Source organism: Glandiceps talaboti, chromosome 12 (assembly GCF_964340395.1).
Source record: "Glandiceps talaboti chromosome 12, keGlaTala1.1, whole genome shotgun sequence".
Taxonomy (NCBI): domain Eukaryota; kingdom Metazoa; phylum Hemichordata; class Enteropneusta; family Spengelidae; genus Glandiceps; species Glandiceps talaboti.
Genome location: NC_135560.1, coordinates 22048985 through 22069174, shown reverse-complemented (window position 1 = coordinate 22069174; position 20190 = coordinate 22048985). Strand labels below are relative to the sequence as shown.

At 35.4% G+C, this 20190-nt stretch overlaps 2 protein-coding genes across 2 annotated transcripts in view; one reads left to right on the top strand and one right to left on the bottom strand.

The window, feature by feature from the left end:
* The window catches only part of LOC144443752 (uncharacterized), a 12371-nt gene extending 9250 nt beyond the window's left edge, over positions 1-3121 (top strand). The window contains exons 13-16 of the mRNA XM_078133294.1: positions 974-1096; positions 1563-1685; positions 2024-2186; positions 2449-3121. Coding sequence (XP_077989420.1) covers positions 974-1096; positions 1563-1685; positions 2024-2186; positions 2449-2704 — 665 coding nt within the window. The 3' untranslated portion in view covers positions 2705-3121. The remainder of the gene's footprint in view (positions 1-973; positions 1097-1562; positions 1686-2023; positions 2187-2448) is intronic.
* A 6127-nt stretch (positions 3122-9248) lies between these two features.
* Positions 9249-20190, bottom strand: part of LOC144443765 (glycine receptor subunit alpha-3-like) — a 68810-nt gene continuing 57868 nt past the window's right edge. Inside the window, exons 4-9 of the mRNA XM_078133311.1 lie at positions 16303-16523; positions 15151-15233; positions 13586-13720; positions 12789-13018; positions 12281-12388; positions 9249-9760 (exon numbers count right to left, since the gene is read on the bottom strand). Coding sequence (XP_077989437.1) covers positions 9503-9760; positions 12281-12388; positions 12789-13018; positions 13586-13720; positions 15151-15233; positions 16303-16523 — 1035 coding nt within the window. The 3' untranslated portion in view covers positions 9249-9502. The remainder of the gene's footprint in view (positions 9761-12280; positions 12389-12788; positions 13019-13585; positions 13721-15150; positions 15234-16302; positions 16524-20190) is intronic.

The following is a 20190-nucleotide window of genomic DNA, read 5'->3' as shown; positions in this document are numbered from 1 at the left end:
GTGACTGTAGTAGCAATGACAATATATCACAGTTTTTCTTGCATCTGATTGTGATGGTGACTGTAGTAGCACTGACAATATATCACAGTTTTTCTTGCATCTGATCGTGATGGTGACTGTAGTAGCACTGACAATATATCACAGTTTTTCTTGCATCTGATCGTGATGGTGACTGTAGTAGCACTGACAATATATCACAGTTTTTCTTGCATCTGATCGTGATGGTGACTGTAGTAGCACTGACAATATATCACAGTTTTTCTTGCATCTGATCGTGATGGTGACTGTAGTAGCAATGACAATATATCACAGTTTTTCTTGCATCTGATTGTGATGGTGACTGTAGTAGCACTGACAATATATCACAGTTTTTCTTGCATCTGATCGTGATGGTGACTGTAGTAGCACTGACAATATATCACAGTTTTTCTTGCATCTGATCGTGATGGTGACTGTAGTAGCACTGACAATATATCACAGTTTTTCTTGCATCTGATCGTGATGGTGACTGTAGTAGCACTGACAATATATCACAGTTTTTCTTGCATCTGATCGTGATGGTGACTGTAGTAGCACTGACAATATATCACAGTTTTTCTTGCATCTGATCGTGATGGTGACTGTAGTAGCACTGACAATATATCACAGTTTTTCTTGCATCTGATCGTGATGGTGACTGTAGTAGCACTGACAATATATCACAGTTTTTCTTGCATCTGATCGTGATGGTGACTGTAGTAGCAATGACAATATATCACAGTTTTTCTTGCATCTGATCGTGATGGTGACTGTAGTAGCACTGACAATATATCACAGTTTTTCTTTTGCAGCAGTAATGATTGTAATGCCTGCTTGACAGAATAAAGAAAACGAAGGATATGAATAATATTTCATAACAAAAGTTTCACATGAAAGATTAAAAGGACAAACGAATAAAATTTGGTATAAAATATTGGTTATTTTTCTTTCATAGATTTTAATGAGTGTGAAATGTTGAATGGTGGATGCAGTCAACTGTGTTACAACACTGATGGCAGTTTCTATTGTTCATGCAATGCTGGCTATGTCCTAGCATCGGACGACAAGCTGTGCTGGGGTAAAAAAATGTTTTCTGTTCAAACTTTAAGATGCCAATGAATACAGCATTAAATTTCTCAGTGAACTATGTAACAATGTGCAGTTCTATAGATGAATGTACATTTTGACTGGCTATTCAAGTTTGGGAGATGGGAGCAGGTCAAGCTGAAAGGCTTTCTTCGCAAATCGTACAAGCATTTGTATGATATGACAGTTGATTTACATTGCTTGGTGACGTTCAACTGATTAAGCCTCTCCAGTTGCGGAGAAGAAAAGACAATGTCTTGATTTTGAAAAGGTTTTAAATCAAGGTTATCGGTCGAAAGGTTACAGAATTCAACCGTTTTGTGCATATACAGGCAACATCTGGTCGCAAATTTCAATGATAAATTTCACTTTTAAATTTAAATTTGTAATTAGAAAAAACTTAAAGGAACGGGTACATAAAATATAGTTAATTGCGATTTTTAATTATTTATTTTCAGACATCAATGAGTGTTTGCATGGTAACGGTGACTGCGATCACTATTGTATGAATAGGATGGGTAGTTTCGACTGCACGTGTCGAAGTGGATACAACCTCGACGATGACTTAAAATCATGCACAGGTATGGGTCAGGTTCAAAGAATCAGCGTTGGTGGCGCTCTTCTGTTGGGAACGAATAGGAGAGCAGAGCATTATCTGTCACAGTGACATATGTAATATGTATATATATATATATATATATATATATATATATATATATATATACTCACACACATATATACATACATTATATGTATGTGTGTGTGGTGTGTGTCTGTGTCTGTCTGTGTGTGGTGTGTGTGTCTGTGTCTGTGTCTGTGTCTGTGTGTATGTGTGTGTATGTGTGGTGTATTCCTTGCATATTATATAAGAGGTGTGATGAGCTATGATCTGATAATGTTTTACGTTCACTTTACAAAGAATTGAAACAACAAATGACGACTAAACCCACCCCAGAAGCTGTTGGACGAGAAGGTAACGTCGGGATGTCAGGGCCACCAACTGTGTTATTTGGAGCAATTGGAGCTGGAATAGTTATCGCCGTTATATTCATTATCTTTGTTGCCCTTGTCTGTCGGAGAAGGTAGGTGAATTAACATTCACTCATTCATTCATTCATTCAGTCACCCACTCTCAGTCAGTCAGTCAGTCAGTCAGTCGGTCGGTCGGTCGGTCGGTCGGGCGGGCGGGCGGGCACTCACTCACTCACTCACTCACTCACTCACTCACTCACTCACTCACTCACTCACTCACTCACTCACTCACTCACTCACTCACTCACCCACTCATGTAAACACCCTCTTCCTTGTGGCTTTCAGAATAACATATTCCATTTTTCCCTCAAGATACTCAACGGGAAAAAACGACTCAACCAAACATCTTGACGAAGCTGCCACCGCGAAAAACAACGAGAGGGAGGTGAATATCTATGCAATCTTCAAAGACAACCGCTTAATGGATGAGGCCGATAGTTTAAAGAAAGATACATCAGTTGATATCATCATCAAAGAACCCATGTACGAGGAAATCCCCATAGCAACGACTAAGAATCAACTATGGGATGGGAAGGGAGATAAGAATACCAACAATAAAGATGTTTAGAAAATACATGTAATACATTGTACAATATTAGCACTTTAAAATCTTAAATCTTAAATCGAATTCCGTTTTGAATCATTGCTTTCAAGCATATTAATCAGAGACAACAGAGGTCGCCCACTAGTGGCAGTATTTTAAAGAAATAAGCGTAGGTAGGAATATTGCTCACCGTTCGTATATTTACAATTTTGATAATAAATGGCTGTTTACTTATAAACAAAATTACACCATTTTAATCCTTCTATGTATGATCTTATACAGATGTGTTGGCAAATTATACATTTATATGCTCGTTTCTGCATAAAATTATTATAAACCGACCACATTCATACTTCGATGTAGTTATTAAACATGATTGAACAATAATATTCTTTGTTGTGAGTTTTTGGAAAGAAAGATTTTTACCATGGGTTTGTGGAAAAAGGATTAATTTTGTATTTTAACCAGATGTATATTAGAATATTAGAAGGTTAATACATTATTTTATACTTAATGTTCTATTATCATTGAAAGTATCCATATTAAAGCTGCAATCGCTGTAAATGTAGCATTATGTTGGATTGTTTTGTTGATGACTTGAGAATGATTGTTGATGTTGATGTTGATATTTAAACCGTGACATCATATATACAGATTCACACGTACGTTTACCTGCCATGGACGAGACAGTATGACTCACCCACAGATGAACTTTTAATTTGTGTATACTAAGTCTTGTACACATTAGGCGACGTTATAAATATATTGATGAAAATAATTGGGACTGCACCGAAAAATACAAGCGCCTCTAACGGTCAGACACAATTCCTTGATGAATATTAAACAAACATGGCCGTTATATATCCGCACGTTTGCGTTGATTATGTAGTGTCATGCTGACATTTCACCCATAGTCAAGCGTTTTCCCTCGTGTCGGCGTGATCTATTGCAAATTTCAACCCCTTATATGTATGTCCTTGTTAAAGAGAGTCGCATGAAATATTATGGTATATCATGACTTTGTCATATTCCTACCTATTGGTTTAAGTTTCAATTTCAAATAAAACTGATACGATTTAACGAATCAAGATTGATATCCCATTTTAAAATTATTTCAGTGGTAAAGGTTAAAAAGTATCAAATACTTTTTCAGTCTCAAATTTCTCACAAATATAACCGCACAGAGTAAAGACGAAATATAATGTTACAAATATTTTCTTACCGGTAAACATCACCACGTAATAAACTATTCAACGGAAAGGCGTCAGTATATTTCGTATATTGCAAAATTTAGCATATATATACTATAGCATGACCCGAGTTCATTAAGCAGCTTACACCACGTCGATCGACTCACCTGTATGTAAATATTACTACCAATCAAATTAAAGCCATGTGGAAAGTTAATACTCAATGTTCACAAACTCATGTTTTTGAGTATAATGATTGGTTAATCATGTATGCCTGAATGACCAATAAATTTAGGCCATGTCAAATTCAATGTTCACAAACACCTGTTTCAAAGTCTAGTGATTGGATAGTCATGTACAACTACCTGGTACTTCTCAATCACGTGATATGTCTGATCTTGGGAGCGTTTCACATTCGGGAGTTTGCTACCAATACGAGAGCATGTATCACGACAGTGAAGAGGACAGGGGCCTTGGGTATCTTCACGTTTAGGACGTCAGATAGCCAGGCAAAAGGAGACTCACAGGATGAAGATGACTGGCTTTTTCAAGATTTTGGAAATCTGGTTGGTGAAAATCCTGGAGAAGCAAGTACTTGTTATGCTTGTCCTAAAATCCCTCACAAGTTGTCGCTACACACTCCTCCGTTAACCCTGTTTCTAGCGCTAGATGAACAACTCATTGCTGAGAAAGCTGGTCACCGAAGTGTAGCGGTCAGGTCATACAGTTGCAAGGTTAGTCTTTCAAAGTGTTCATAAATCGTGACTCGATTATAGCTACAGAACGAAGTGTGAAAACACGAACTATGGGGAAAACTACAAATGTCATAACTGATAGGTATACATTTTGCCATCTTCACTTAAAAGCTTGCTTGATTGGTGTTGTTTGATCTGTTTCAAGTATGTGCAGTGCAATATTGTAACGTATAGTGCATTATCTTGATATTGCATCATGCCAGTGCAATATCTGAATATTGCACTGGATGAGTGCAATATATTACACAATGTCGATGCTATCGTGTAGATAATGCACTATTGAAACAAAGGTTTTAGACACGTGAAGTGGTGTAATTGTAAATTAATAAACTGTTCACTTTACTATTGCATGATCAGATTATTACATGGGCAGTTGACATGCAAAATTAACCAAGCCGTAAACTGGAGCTCTTTATACGATAGGAGATTGTTGAAGAACTAGAGAGGGGTAAATACGTGCTTGAGTTGTTGCAATATAACATTTAAAATGTTTCGCCATATGAGGGCGTGCTATATGGACAATGTACGTGATGAACTTTACGATTTCTATCAGCGTGAGCAACCTTCACATCGTTCGGAATGTCACAATACGAAATTGTTGCATTCTGATTTGATACAGTATAAATATGCGAATACTTGCTTTAACTATTTCTGTGTCAGTTTGAAAGACGTTGTTGAAATTATTAATTAAAGTGGCTCCAGTTTTTCCCATTTATATCACTGTGTTGGATATGCAATAGTAGTAGTGGTATTTTGTTCTAAATATACAAAAACGTACTGTACAAACCTGTAACTAAGGGTGATATGGTAGGGTTAACTATCACTCACACTCGTCGAATATTAAAATGATAACATTGACAGAAACAGTCAGACGGCCTTTTAAATGATTTAAACGACTTTCGTTATTTACAGTTGAACTATATTGTTGAATATAATTGTAACTCGTAAACATGTCACAATTTACATATGTGTGAGACTATTTATATTTCAGTGATACACAGTCGCAGCGGCTAAAAATGTATCGATTTCGCCGTAGATTGCCCAGTAGTACCTGCATTAATATATCCAGACAAATAAATTATAAAGCGTGAAATCTATAGTTTATATATATACAAGTAAATCATCTTTCGTTTCTCTGCTTTGCTTGTAAAATGTGTTTGACCGTCCTTGTTATGATATAAAACGTCACGTGACATATCTTTATTCCAAAGTCCCAAAGTATTTGATGAATATAATAGATTCTTTCATGGACACAGGAATTTCAATCTCATTTGAATGATTTCAAATGTTTTAACGATACGATTTTATGTCATGACTGGAACCGACTAAGGAAGGAAGCCTAAACTTATATATTCGTTGGCAACGTTAATTTGCATACCACACCATATCATATCATACCATGCCACCAGACATGTCAAGGTTACATATTACATGTATAATGTAAAACTTAAGTAACATTTCCATATATATATATTAAATCAAACGATTTTGGTAATTCGGTTGTCATTCTAGTCTGATGTGGGGGGGGGGGGTGATATACCTTTGATATACCGATCACATTCCCTTTTAATTCAATTCCCATCATGACGAAAATGTGCATTTGTTATAATAATACCATACATATCCTTCCAATGAAGTTTAAATTTCATATACATAGCAACGTACTCGAGGCAAATAGAGAAACTTTCGCTGCGGCAGAAGATGTGACATGAATACACAGACACATGCCTTGAGCTAGTGATATGTAACATTGAAAAAACGTGAATGTATGACCTCTTGTTGGATCATGATATAATAGTATAAGAAATAATTACATAACAAGATATTACATTATTTTAACTGCTAGTTGATTTATTTAAAGTTTTCAACTTAATTAGCATTATGAATATGGATCAGTACTTTGTACACGAAATTGTCGGTGAAATTGTACCTCAATAGCAAATACAAAATGGCGATTAGAAGAATATTCAGAAAAAAAGGTTGAATTAAATATCTTTAGGAGCTGAGTATATACGATATACTTTAATCAAAGTACCGTGGCCAACGGCCTAAGGTACAGAAATCGATATGTACTCAGAAAAACCGCGATATATACAAACCTAATGTATTCTTTTCCCCAATGAAAATAAATAGATGTGTTCCTGTATAACAGGTATATTTTAGTACTATTTGTAATATAAAAACGAACAATATCAGCGAAAAGCGCAGTGACAACAATGACTCCGCTAACTTTGAACAGTCATAAAACAATATTTGCACAACACAACTCCCCTTGTGAATCTCTGGCCAGCATGAAATACACAGTACATATCTTGTTCTATCAATTAAGCTGCACATGGTACCAACCAATATCAAAAATATATATCTTGGTAAACACGTTGGCTTAGAGAACGACATGATAGGTTCGTCTTGTATCAACTTACAAAGCTCCTGTAGAAGATCATCGAATAGCAAAACTAAAATCTCTTCCCTGTGTAATCTGTATTAGTCCTTGCTAGAATGGATATTGTTACATGGAAGTTTATGCTAATTCAAAATTACTTATTCTACAGCTAAATTAAATCTTTCATATTTCACCTTGATTTCAAAAGTTCATATTTTTGTAAAATTTGTAATAATGTTTCATACTACCTTCTGGGATTATTAGCATTATATTAAAAGTTAATGCGATGCAGCAACAGAAGTTAAGATTGTTTTTTGTCAGGGTCCATTAGCCAAAACAGAAAAAGACATACAGAAGTCAATTATACATGAGATGCTTCGGAAATATCATGGACACTTGAAAACTATACTTTATATTTATTATTTTTAAATGTCATATTTGATCGATAATAAATTCATTAGACTCTGTTCCTTTGTTTAAGATTTACCTCTAAGATATCAGACAAACAAGTAACAAAATAGTTTACAATATCATGGATGATTTAAAACATGCTTTCAGAATCTCCAAATATGCATTTCCTCCTCAGAGTCATAATCTTAATGTCATGCAAGTACACCCTACGGTGTCATACTCAGACTATTGGAGAGGTTTAGATGCACGTATTTATGTATGTTCTATACGCGTAGCGTCACAGTCACGTTCTGTATCAGACGCTACTTCAAAATGTCGGTCTACACATAATTGTAAATACGTATACAGTTTTTGTCATTTTTCTTCTATTAAATGTCGTATTTTTAATACATAGTTTGGAAACATAACCGTAAACTAATTGATCAATTTTTCGTTTGGGTAGTTGTGGAAAAAAATGGCAAAAATCCAGACATGTTTAGAAAACAATGTCATGTGTGTGGCCTTCTGGACAGAAGATGCCGTCACAACGCGCGCGTGCACATTCCAGCCTTTCACGTTTGCGTTCTGAACACTACTCGTCATTACGTGTACGTCTGCACGATACAGCTCACGTACGCGTACACGTTCTAACATGTATCTAAACCTCTCTATTTGTGGGTTCCAAATGACTTTGAAGAAGGATTGGAAATGACATCAAGAATAAACCCAATGCAACTTGTCGATGTTGTAGGCTTTTGTATTTTACTTTCCGTACCACCACATTTTAAAACTGCTGGCAATCTTAGATATTAAATGCACATAGAATTATCATCAAGACCGTCTACTATATTTTATCAATCACAAATGTTCACTTTGACTTGTTCATTTATAAATGTAAACGTAAATAACAATAATAGTTCAAATGTCCGCAAAAAATATTAAAAACTATATTAACACGACACTGGACTGCATTCATTAATATTATCCATATAAAGATTAATATACAGAGTAAGTCCTGGGTAATGGGAGTGTGAACTATTGGTGATTAGAAGACTGTACAACATATTTATACATCTATACACCTACTTATTTTACGATACAGAATTTATTTTCTGCTTTATAAAAAGTATTCAATTAGCGTCCATATTGCTTTATCACACAGGTGTATAGGAGAGCGTATTACTTTCTCCCGTAAAAGGAAATGTTTTAAAATATACACACCCTGGTAACAATTTGCATCACCATGTATAAAGGTCAAATGTGTTAGTGACAGCCGTACTCGAAAAATTTGCCTCTTCGAGTATTGTTCATCATAATTTTAAAAAAAAGAAGTAATTTCTATTGTTTTGTAAACGCATTCCGCTAAGCGTATTTTGTATTACAAAACAAGTCTACAGTATGTAAATTAGCCAATGTATATCCTGGCAACGAGCAGTGTGGCTATTGAATACCATAAGATACGATAGATTATTTTGAAAAAGTTTGTGATCAGATTATAATGAAAGACAATTGTTTCATGGCGAGAAGATATTATTATTGTTATTATTATTAGTAGTATTATTATCATGTACTATTATTATAATTATTATTATTATCATGTACTATTATTATAATTATTATTATTATTATTATTATTATTATTATTATTATTAGACTTTATTTCAACTCGATAGACTGTTGAGCCAAATGGCTCTTCTCACACAGTGTCGAACAATAGAAAAATTTACACTTTATACATTAAACATGATAAAAAGTACACTGACAACTGTTAAAATAAAAACGTAAAAACGCAGACAGGTATTGACTAAAAACACAAGAAGAAACACACAAACGGGGTGCCAACCTAGGTATTAAAAAGATGGCACTTGCAATTTCTTTTGAATGATTTAAGCGAAGAGCTAGAGTTAACCTCTTCGGGCAGACTATTCCACAATTTAACCCCGTTATACATAAAACTTCGTTTAAAGAAGTTATCTGATAAAGTTTAAACAAACGTAGAAAAGAAAAATGGACAGATCAGTTGATATACATAGTTGTTCGACTTGATCTGTTGATGTTTGTAATAGTGAGACGTTGACGTTCGCTCCGTAAGGTATCATCATGGCTATGCATCTATTTCATCTCTCATCAGAATAACTGGCCAGTAGACAAGGTTGAATGCTACGAACGACATCGGAAAAACACAGCGACAAAACCTGTCGATTCGGAGGGCTTGGGCTACTTCTTCATGTTGTTTAATTTGACTCTCAATGTCATATGTATCTGATACATTGGTTTGGCGTTGGAAACCACTCCCTCTATGTTCAGAAGAGGAGGTTATATCAACCAAAGCTATCTCTGCTCCGGCTTTCGACAAAATATCCTAAAACACAAGCACACATGTTTTAACCATATTTAAATCAATGTCTTGATACAGAAAATATTTTAGATAGTGTGGAGACACATACATACATACATACATACATACATACATACATACATACATACATACATACATACATACATACATACATGCATGCATGCATGCATGCATGCATGCATGCATGCATGTATACAGACAGACAGACAGACAGACAGACAGACAGACAGACGTACATACATACATACATACATACATACATACATACATACATACATACATACATACATGCATACATGCATACATGCATACATACATACATACATACATACATACATAAATACATACATACATACATACGTACGTACATACATACATACATACGTACATACGTACGAATTTTACGATAGGCAACCGGACAAACAAACAAGCAAATACATGTATTGGGGTAAAAATAACTGGAGTCAAACTGTGTAGTAAATAATAATAATGATGTTAGTCACTCCCTAGGGAGTGTACAATTCATTGCAGCCTCAGTAATCGCATGGCATTAAATTCACACTGCAACCTATATCCTACCGTATACCAGGTATCCAATTACAGAACTACAGAGCTGTGTTAACTACATGGTTCAAATATTGCCCAAGGATGTAAACCATTTAGAAACAAACGACAGCGAGGATCGAACCTTCTATCTACAGATTCCAAGCTAGCCACTCTAATCATTCGACTACCATTACTCTACACTAAGCCGAAGGTTAACCCGTTACCATGATAACTGCTTGTCCAACAGGATCCAAATCAGACTGCAAGACGACTTAAAGCTACACGTGCGCGTGTTCAATAACACTATACTAGCCCACAGGCGTTGCACACCATCTTACTCTATCCACAACTCTCTCTGATTTGCATGCTTTTGATATTCCTTATCTTTTTTATATAAATTCCATCATTAGCCACATTTCTGAACGATCTAGTATCAAAATTATAATTTTTCATACTTTTAAATAAAAAAGTGTGCTTACAAATTTAGAGAAAATAATAAATTTAGCACACAAATGTATCAACAATTAATAATCACCAACTTGTGTAGTCAGTTTAAATAACGAATTTTAACAAATTTCTAGTTCTTTTGTTATACGATCAGAAAAAGCAATATCTTTAGTGGAGTCGTATCAGGTGCAGATAACAATCTTAGTTTCACTGCAAATATCCTGCGTGGATATCAGGCAATAAAATGAAATAAATATAAAAATTATTTCACAAACCCCTTGACACTAATGAGATCTCCTGAATTCTAGGAGCAATGGCGAGAGTGTAAATCAGCGAGAATTGTAGGATATTCTGCTTACTGTATGTTGCTGATTCGATTCCGTGATTCTACTCCATGGGCGCCGCCATGTTTGATCTCGTCGGATCCGACTCTCAGACTGCACGAGAAAAAATTTTTCTCAAGATTTATACATCATATTGGTGCCTTTTACACTTGTTTTGAATTTTAGTCATCACAACACTACACGGTCAAATTTATGTAGAACTTAGAATGTGCTTACTTTCGTGTGACAAGAGAAAGTAACAGTTTCAAACTGCGTGAGCTTACGGACTAAGCCAAGTTATACAATTATAAAACTGCGAAACTTGAAACATAACGTGGCTCGACAAAAATCATACTAACACTGCTACATTTTATCGTCTGGCGCAACAAAATTTACCAACAGTGCTACATTTTATCGTCTGGCGCAACAAAATTTACCAACAGTGCTACGTTTTATCGTCTGGCGTAATACGAATCTACATTTTATCGTTTGGCTCAACGAAATTCTTACCAACAGAGATGTCTTTCGAGACAATGTCAGTAGGATTTTGTTAATCCAGACATTAAAATGTAGCGCTGTTTCAAGATTTTTGTTGATCCAGACGATAATTGTAGCAGTCACTTTTAGTAAGATTGTTGTCGAGCCAGACGATGTCATCGTTTTGTTTAAATGTCTTGTGAATTTAACTGCAGTAGGCCCATGTCATTAAAGTGATGATATGGAGGAGAATTGGGAATTTATTGGACATGTTTGATTAACAAAACTACTTTACTAACGTTTTTCTACTTGAATAAATATTATGCGCACGCGCACATTGACCAAGTCCGTGTTTGTAACTCAATTCGTTGCAAAAAGCTCAGAGCGAGAGTGAATTATTTGTTACTGTACGCACCAGTAGTAATTTGTAATCATTTTTTAATCAAAAGTAAATTCAGGTGATAGAACTTGTCATGCAATGTATTGAGACACGAACGCGCGAACGAACAGACTGTATGGGACTTAATTCTTATTTATGTTGTCAAGTTTACTCGCAAATAACTTCTTATTAATATTGTCACTTTCTAACATTTTATGGACAGTTTTTCTTTTGCAATTATTAAGTTACAAAGTAGGGACTTGTTTTATTAAATAAAATAGATATTCTCATCCATAATGCCACTTTGAAAGGGGAAAAGGTATTTCACACAGGATTGAATTAAAACTATACCTTAATTCTGCTTTTACCAAACCTCTGAAGACAGTGGTTGACGCATGCGTATTCAAACAGTGACGCTGTGACAAATATTAAACAAAGTGCCATCCAAACATCTATTGCCTAGAAAAAAAGACATATCAGTAAAAATGATAAAGATATAAGTTTTCTGCATCTCTGCATATTGTAATGGTTTGTTACCGTTAATAGAGCTACATTACTGAAGACACACAGGTGCAGATGTTTTGATGCCTGCATTTGATGTTTGCAAGGTTAACTGTATTCATACAATATTGCTATCCTAAAGTGTAGGGTGTATTTTCGTACTGGTTTCTGCATGATTGTATCAAGCAGAGCCAGTGAGCGGTAACATGAAACGGTCGTCATACTTTGTATGTGTTATACTGTGCATGAGAAGTTCGTAAGCCTTGGCAGGGTAGGCGATGTATTGTTATGGCAGTGATTTGCCTCAGGCTTTCCATAAACGCATGACAGTCACAAATAATCACACACAACGTCTTACCGTAACATAGGACACTTTTGGCAAGGCTTCATGGACCCCTATTGCCTGTGTAGTTATGGTGAGAACTGCTGTTATACATAGGGAGATCCGAGCTGGCGACGCGAATGGGTTGATCCAAAATGATACCCAAGATAATAGCACCAATAGGAAACTTGGTATGAAAATTATCAGCCAATAGTAACCAAGCTCTCTTGTTAATGTAAATTGAACCATTATGCAAGTGAAATTTCCTAGGGTGATTAAAATAGGGTAGAATATGATACTAGTAATTAGTTGCATTATGACGTATTCAGAAACTTGAAATGTCAGAACTCGCAATTAATACGAGGAAAAAAATAGCGCGCAATTAAACCATTGAGACATTTTGTCTAAGTAATACATACAGTAACTTTTGTGTAACTATGCAATTTGAATTTACGATCAAAATCATGTCACATGAAATATAGCGTCGTCTGTTCGACAAAAATCTTAATAATGTTGGTACACTTTCTTTGCACCATTGGTGCCAAATGATTGCAGTGTGGCAATCTGTGAAGGTAGCTGTATATCACGCAAAAAAACCGTAGCGACGTCAGTAAGTTTAATTGTTTGTCAAGTCGGCTAAAATGAAATGTGAAAAGGACAAGAAGATTGCTGTCGGGCCAGACGACGCTCTGTTTCACTTGATTTGGCTTTTATTGTAACACGCGTCTATGGAAATCTCAGTAATATTGCATAGAAACGTAAACAGGAAAAATCGCAATGCTCTGGACTGTTTGACCTTCAGTATCGAGTAGAATCGAATAATTGGTACTGACCTGTGTAGTACACTTTGTCACACGTGGTTAATCTAGTTTCTGTGACTTTGAACTGTTGTAACTCAAATACGGTGTCGTTTGTCAAGGGTGAATCCTTCTTCCAATCAAAATTTAGCTCCCTCGTCGTGTATCCATCTAAAGGTAAAAATGATTTGTGATTAAAAGAAGGAAACCATATCCGTAGTCAATGTGACTAAACAACGTGACTTATCCAGAAAACAAAATTTGTGACTTGAAGCTATGTACCAGTCTCTGAGGCTGCGTTGAAAAATCTGAAATCTGATTAAAGTCTTATCGAGGATCTTCTCCGATTCCCTTATGTACCACTCTTCCATTCAAATATACAACATTTCTTTTTGCTTTTGTATATTCAATTATTTAGATGTTTTCATCATTTCGTCTCTCTGTCCAATTGTCCATTTTCAAACTCGTTCCAAAGCTTAGGATGATAGTTAGACATCATATTACATAATGTTGATATAAGTAACACAGCAGACATTGTAGAATATACAAACCACCAAACATAAACTACCAAATACCGTATAATAAAAGAAACACTATTGCGGTACATGTTGTAAATTACATGTAAGTCAAATCATGATCTATCACATATATTGAATACATGGAATAAATTGTCAAGAAGGATAGATAAATGCCATAGATTCAAAAAATATATTCATGGTATTATGCTCTTCAAGGGGAACAGAAGTGAGGCTGATATTGCTAAAGCAGCAATTCTCATATGTTTACGAAGCCCATTTTCACTGTCCTGCAGCATACGACTTTTATAAAAAGCGTTTAATATAATGAGCAGTCCAGAATAGAGGCGGGAGTCCCTGCTGTAAACATGATGACGGGTAAGTAAACAATGATGTAAGTACCATCATGTAAACTGTCAAACATTTTAACGCACAGTTGCTAAGACACTTGAACTTGAACTATATTGAACGAAAAAGGGCTGACTCAATAATGACTGCCTATCTACAATCTACATAGAGTCAATTTCAGTGTAGTCCCTCCAAGGTTAATTACAAGAGTTAAACTACATCGAAGTAATTAACTCTTACTGTTACATTGCACATGGTTGAGCTTTTCATTCTTCAACTGTAACCACTGGAACGTGATGCCATTGAGGCAGAACTATTTTCCATGTTCTACAGTGGACAGGAAAGGCGATTCGCTATCCCTAAGAGATAAACAGTCATGTTGAACAAGACCCAATCTCGCCAAAGAAGACAATATTGTCGAAAACCGTGGCACCAGAAACAGTGTGTTGCTGACGCGACAAGAATCTCATTAACATCGTAACTTTACATTCCAAAATTTGGCTCCTCATAACACATTGTTATATTATTTCTGTGTGAAGAAAACGTTGTACTAGCAAATCACCACTAAATATTTTAAAGCGTGATAAAGCTGCAATAATGGTATCTCGAGTTAAGAAATATTACAGTAGTAATGTTTTTCAGACTTTCGTGTTCTGAAAATATTTTCATTGTAATAGTGGTCTGAGATATAATGAAGCTTAGTATTGTATGAAAAGTGGTATTCATCACTATACTCACAACTCTCCATCTCCATGTAGCAATGTTGTTGATCCATTGGAAACTTTGCAAACTTCATTTGACAAGCTAGCGTCAGTGACACTCTGGAAATTAGTAGACGAAAAGTGAATTGTACACAGATAGTTCACTTCATTGATGTATGCTTGGTGACGACATGGTTCATAATTCATATTAATAAGCGAAAGGATTTATTGAACTTTAAGACTAATAGCAAATGGTAATAAATTGAATATGTATTATCTATTAAAGTACGATACAAAATATTGACAGTAGTGGTGGATTATTATTTTAAGAAAATGTCATTTGTTCATCATGGTAACTTTTGTACATAGATTGTATGCTCCCCGGGGAGTTGAGGAAAACTAAAGGGCCGTTGTGCCGTTGTGATCCGAGCCAGGTGTAATAATTGTAAAGCGCTTTGAGCACGGACTGTGAAAGCGCTATACGAGAACCCAACATTTTTATAGATGATGTGTCAGGTATTGTTACCCACCTACGTAAGCTTCTAACTCCTTAATTCAATCCTAAGATTGTGTTCTGAATTGTTTCTCAGGTTCTATTCACGTTGTGCTGAATTTGATACACTTCAATTAAATTATACGTGTACAAAGCTGAATTCCTCCAGCTATATGTACGAAACCGATCTGACCTTGAAATATAAGGTCAAATCTAAAAGAATGACGTTTCCCTAGACAATCATCCATTAGCAATTAATGGTGACCTCTTGAACGACATCCCAGTGTTTAATAGATTTAGAAACAAGTAAAAATTCACTGTACCTTGTACTTGAAGTTCAAGATAAGGATAAATATCATATGTTTTGCACAAAAGAGCTATTTTTATTTTGGTTAATCGAAATATACTAAGTTGTCGACTTTACGTTACTTTACATCAATGTTTTGAACTATATGCTTGCAATGGAACAACTTTTAGACCCCCCCCTCCCACCCCCATGTCTCTTCTTCAGACTGCAGTTCGGACCATTTTGTGTGTGTGTTCGTAAACCCTAGGAAAGAGTTAAATTTTGCAGCCAGGAATCCCCGGCAGGAACCTCTTTGTGATTCATGATATAAATATGGCCGGTATTAAGATCTAGTAACAGTGTTAGCTGTACGACCTGCCCATTAAAGTCAGAATTAACGTCAAACTTACCGAACACTGTAAAGGACATCACCGTTTGGAAAGAATCTAAGGAGAATGTTGTCTCTGGTGACATCGTGAAAGTAAGCAACCTTTTCATTTGTGAAAAACAAATCTGGTATCCATATTTTATCCAACATGAACGCTGACGGTGGAATGTGCTGTGATGTCTTGTTGAATCTGAGACGAGGATCATTCCAACGCATACGTAGAAAAATAGTCATTCCGAAGTCCTGCATACAATAAAAGTTAAAGAAATTACTCATGACACCTTTCACGTGAATAGGATAGTGTGGCCTTTCTCAATAATTTACAACTCCACATTTGAAAAGATGAGATAAACTTCATTTTAGATCTCTAACTTATTACTGTACTCACTTAAATGGAGGAGAGAGAGAAAGCAGTGGCCAGCATTTAATTAGAAGGAGACTGGTACTTTGATGGTACGAGAGAGAAATGGGAAAGTGGTTAATATGGACGAGCAAGCGGAAACTTTTACCACTCCGACTGAGAGTGGAACGGGCGCTTTCACTTTCCTGTCTAAACATGTTTGAGTAAAAACACATGTAAAATTAATGTAATCGTACAGAACACTTTAAATGATTGTTGAAAATTGAGTCATTGACTACACAAACCAAGTACTTGTTATGTGGCATGGAATAATCTGTAAACTACAAAGTGTAAAAGTGTTTTCATGCTTCGCTGATTACTTGAGATGTATTTTTATTTGGTTGATTGAACTACACAAATTGTATTACTAGCATTTCTTCTTCAATGTAAACCTACACTAGCTGTAACTGCGGTATCACATTTTCGGTCAGACAATCAACAAGATGATATTCACTGAAAATTGTCTAAGTCATAGTAATTTGAGGTCTATTTAATCTATACGTAGTGTAATAATAAGTTTGAATCATTGGGGTGCGGACCCACAATCAATTTGATTGGATATTGCAAAATACTGTGTGTGTACTGCTACACAAATATGTTTACCAATACGTTATTCAATATGTTTAGGAGGTACAATATCATAAGTAAGACATTTTTTAACAACACGTTACAGTTTTACAACCGTTCCAACTGCAATTAGTGCAGCTGTAAAGTGATATGGAAAATCACCTTTGGGAATGTTGTGAATTCAAGGATATAGCATACATCTTTATAGACAAGAATTGTTTAATACCTTTGCGAGTTCTTCCTCTACCGTACCGTGCAGTCCAGTCATTTTATGCCAAACAAATGGGTCAACCCGTCACTAATTGCAACAGAATTTATTTTTTCACCACATATCTCAGAAATGTCTACATAATAACATATCAAAAACCCTCCAAAATCCAAGTGGTGGAACAATGCTTAATTTGCATAAATCAAATATGGCCGACACTATTTTGTAGTAGATGAAATGGTTGATTTGCGATGGAGATCATTCCTCGTGCCCTTTTCTTCAGTTTGTTTCAGAAGGTTGGGATTAACTTGCGCAAGCAGTCTTGCACCGAACATAAAGATGTGTGTACAGTTGTATTAAGCACAGTAAAATAAACGAGTCCCAAGCTATCGTGATGACATAGTCATTATTTTTAGAGGCAGTGTTTTCAGCAATGAGTAGCTATAGGGAGGAACACTCTGTATTCTGTATACAATACATTACACGAGCCTATTGTCTATCAAAATGTACTAAAAGTAAACATTTTGAATCACCTTTAAAAAGGTCTTGGTGGTAACGTTTATTTCATATTCAATGAAAAGGAAACCAGGCAGTACAATTGAATCGGTTCATTTCCAATACAACAAGCGTACACAGTATTCTGTATTCTTCAATATTCATTATAGCGATATCTGCTTGCTGCAAAACACCGACTATATCATGGTAGTGCAAGTGTAACACACTGTCGGTGACAACAGTATGGTTCTGTTTTACAAAACAGTGTCTGTTGTGGCTCTGCTATTCTGTAATGACTCAGCTATTGCAGTGTTTTTCTTCTGCCATTTGTCATTAAACCTCATTATAATACTAATTTATTTTGGAAAAGATGACTTGTAATCTCGAAGGGGTTCGGTAGATGTTTATTTATTCCTTTTTTTAGTTTTTCAAATCTGCATGACATCTTCTGTGCTAGCACGTCTTTACTCATCGGGTTACAATAAACTACCTATTCTATCACCGTTCCTCTCCTCCTGACACTATCATTCTTCCGACATATGGGATCAGTTCCCCTGACTTTTACGTGTACGATATTCCAACTTTCATATGATCCCTGTTGCTAGTATTTCGTTCATGTCACCCAAGGGGGATTACTAACGGTAACCATGCCCGCAGGAAGGATTTTACTTTGAGTATTGAATGTCCCGCTAGTAGACAAATTATTGTTTTAAGAAACCTGCCTAAGGATACCCTGCATATTTTACATATTGCGTGGGTTGATGTCATATACAAATGTAACTGTCGATGTGCATGCAACTTACCAGCCATTATCTCGGTCTATCGATGTATACTATCCAGCAAGCGAATTTTAGATTGAGTCATTAGATCTTGAAAAGTACAAAAGTTTGGAATAGCGAATAAAGCAAAATTGCCAGCAAAGCTATACGTATTGTTTACATCACAACAACAACAACAACAACAACAACAACAACAACAACAACGAAACTGTAGGATGGACATTCGTTTATATGTAAACGAGTGAGTGCTTACTTTGTATGTAAATCGGTTAGTAGTAAATTTGCATAATAGACTACCAATTGGCTGAGTTGGTGGGAAGCAAGTAATCGGAATTTGCATATACTATAAAATGGACAATGTGGCCAGTTATGGACTGTGTAACCAATTTCCTGTTGCCCAGCTATGAACAAGTACCAGTTGCATATAATAATTTATATTGGGGCATGAGGTGTCGCCGTTGGCTTTGTTTGGGATGCAAGTGTTAAGTGTACAGTTATGAAGAAACGACAACCACACAAAGTCTGAGTTTGCAATGTTCACATCTATATTTACAATCTGCACAAGAGATACGAATACATAAACAAATACTCAATACATACAATTACATACATCAAACATCTAATAAATACAATAAGTGTTATCAATTAATCGTAATCGATCTGGACAGTATGCTTTGATGGATTAATGACTTATGCCAAGTATATAAATAGTTCAATATTCATATACTTCAGTTAAATACAATAAATTCTAACATCTACTTAAATTAATTTCCAATGAATTCTGAGTCTCGTCGAGGTAGGATACCGGCTTCTCAAAATCTCAATTTAGAATGCAACGCTTCAATGAAATACTTGTAGGAAACTCGGGATATTCCAACGTAACACTCTATAAATTCAATCTAGATTCTATTATTGTTCTAAAGTCTTCATTCACCAATCAAGGTACTCAAAATCAGAGGTTAAGTATCAATGTATCCTAATGATTTAAAGTCAGTAACTTGTACGATTCAACTCCGAAATCAGGAATTACAAAATTCAATAAAGTTAATCAATTATTCAATGGGATTAATGTATTCAGTGGCAGTATAATTAATCCATAATTCAGTTCAACTGTATCAAGAATCAAATACAAACTAATTAATTATACAATGGAATTAATGTATTCAATGACAGTATAATTGATTCATAGTTCAGATCAACTATGTCAGGAATCAAATACAAACTAATTAATTATACAATGGAATTAATGTATTCAATGACAGTATAATTAATTCATCATTCAGATCAACGGTGTCAGGAATCAAAATTGTTTATATCATCTGTTACAACTGCAATGCCTGCTCTTGCTGTGATGAACATACGACTTGGCTGTGCTATGCTACAGGAATCCAGTATGGAGAAATTCTGAACACCTTGCTAACATTTACAAGCTAAACATAGTATCTCGATTGTGAACCGTGT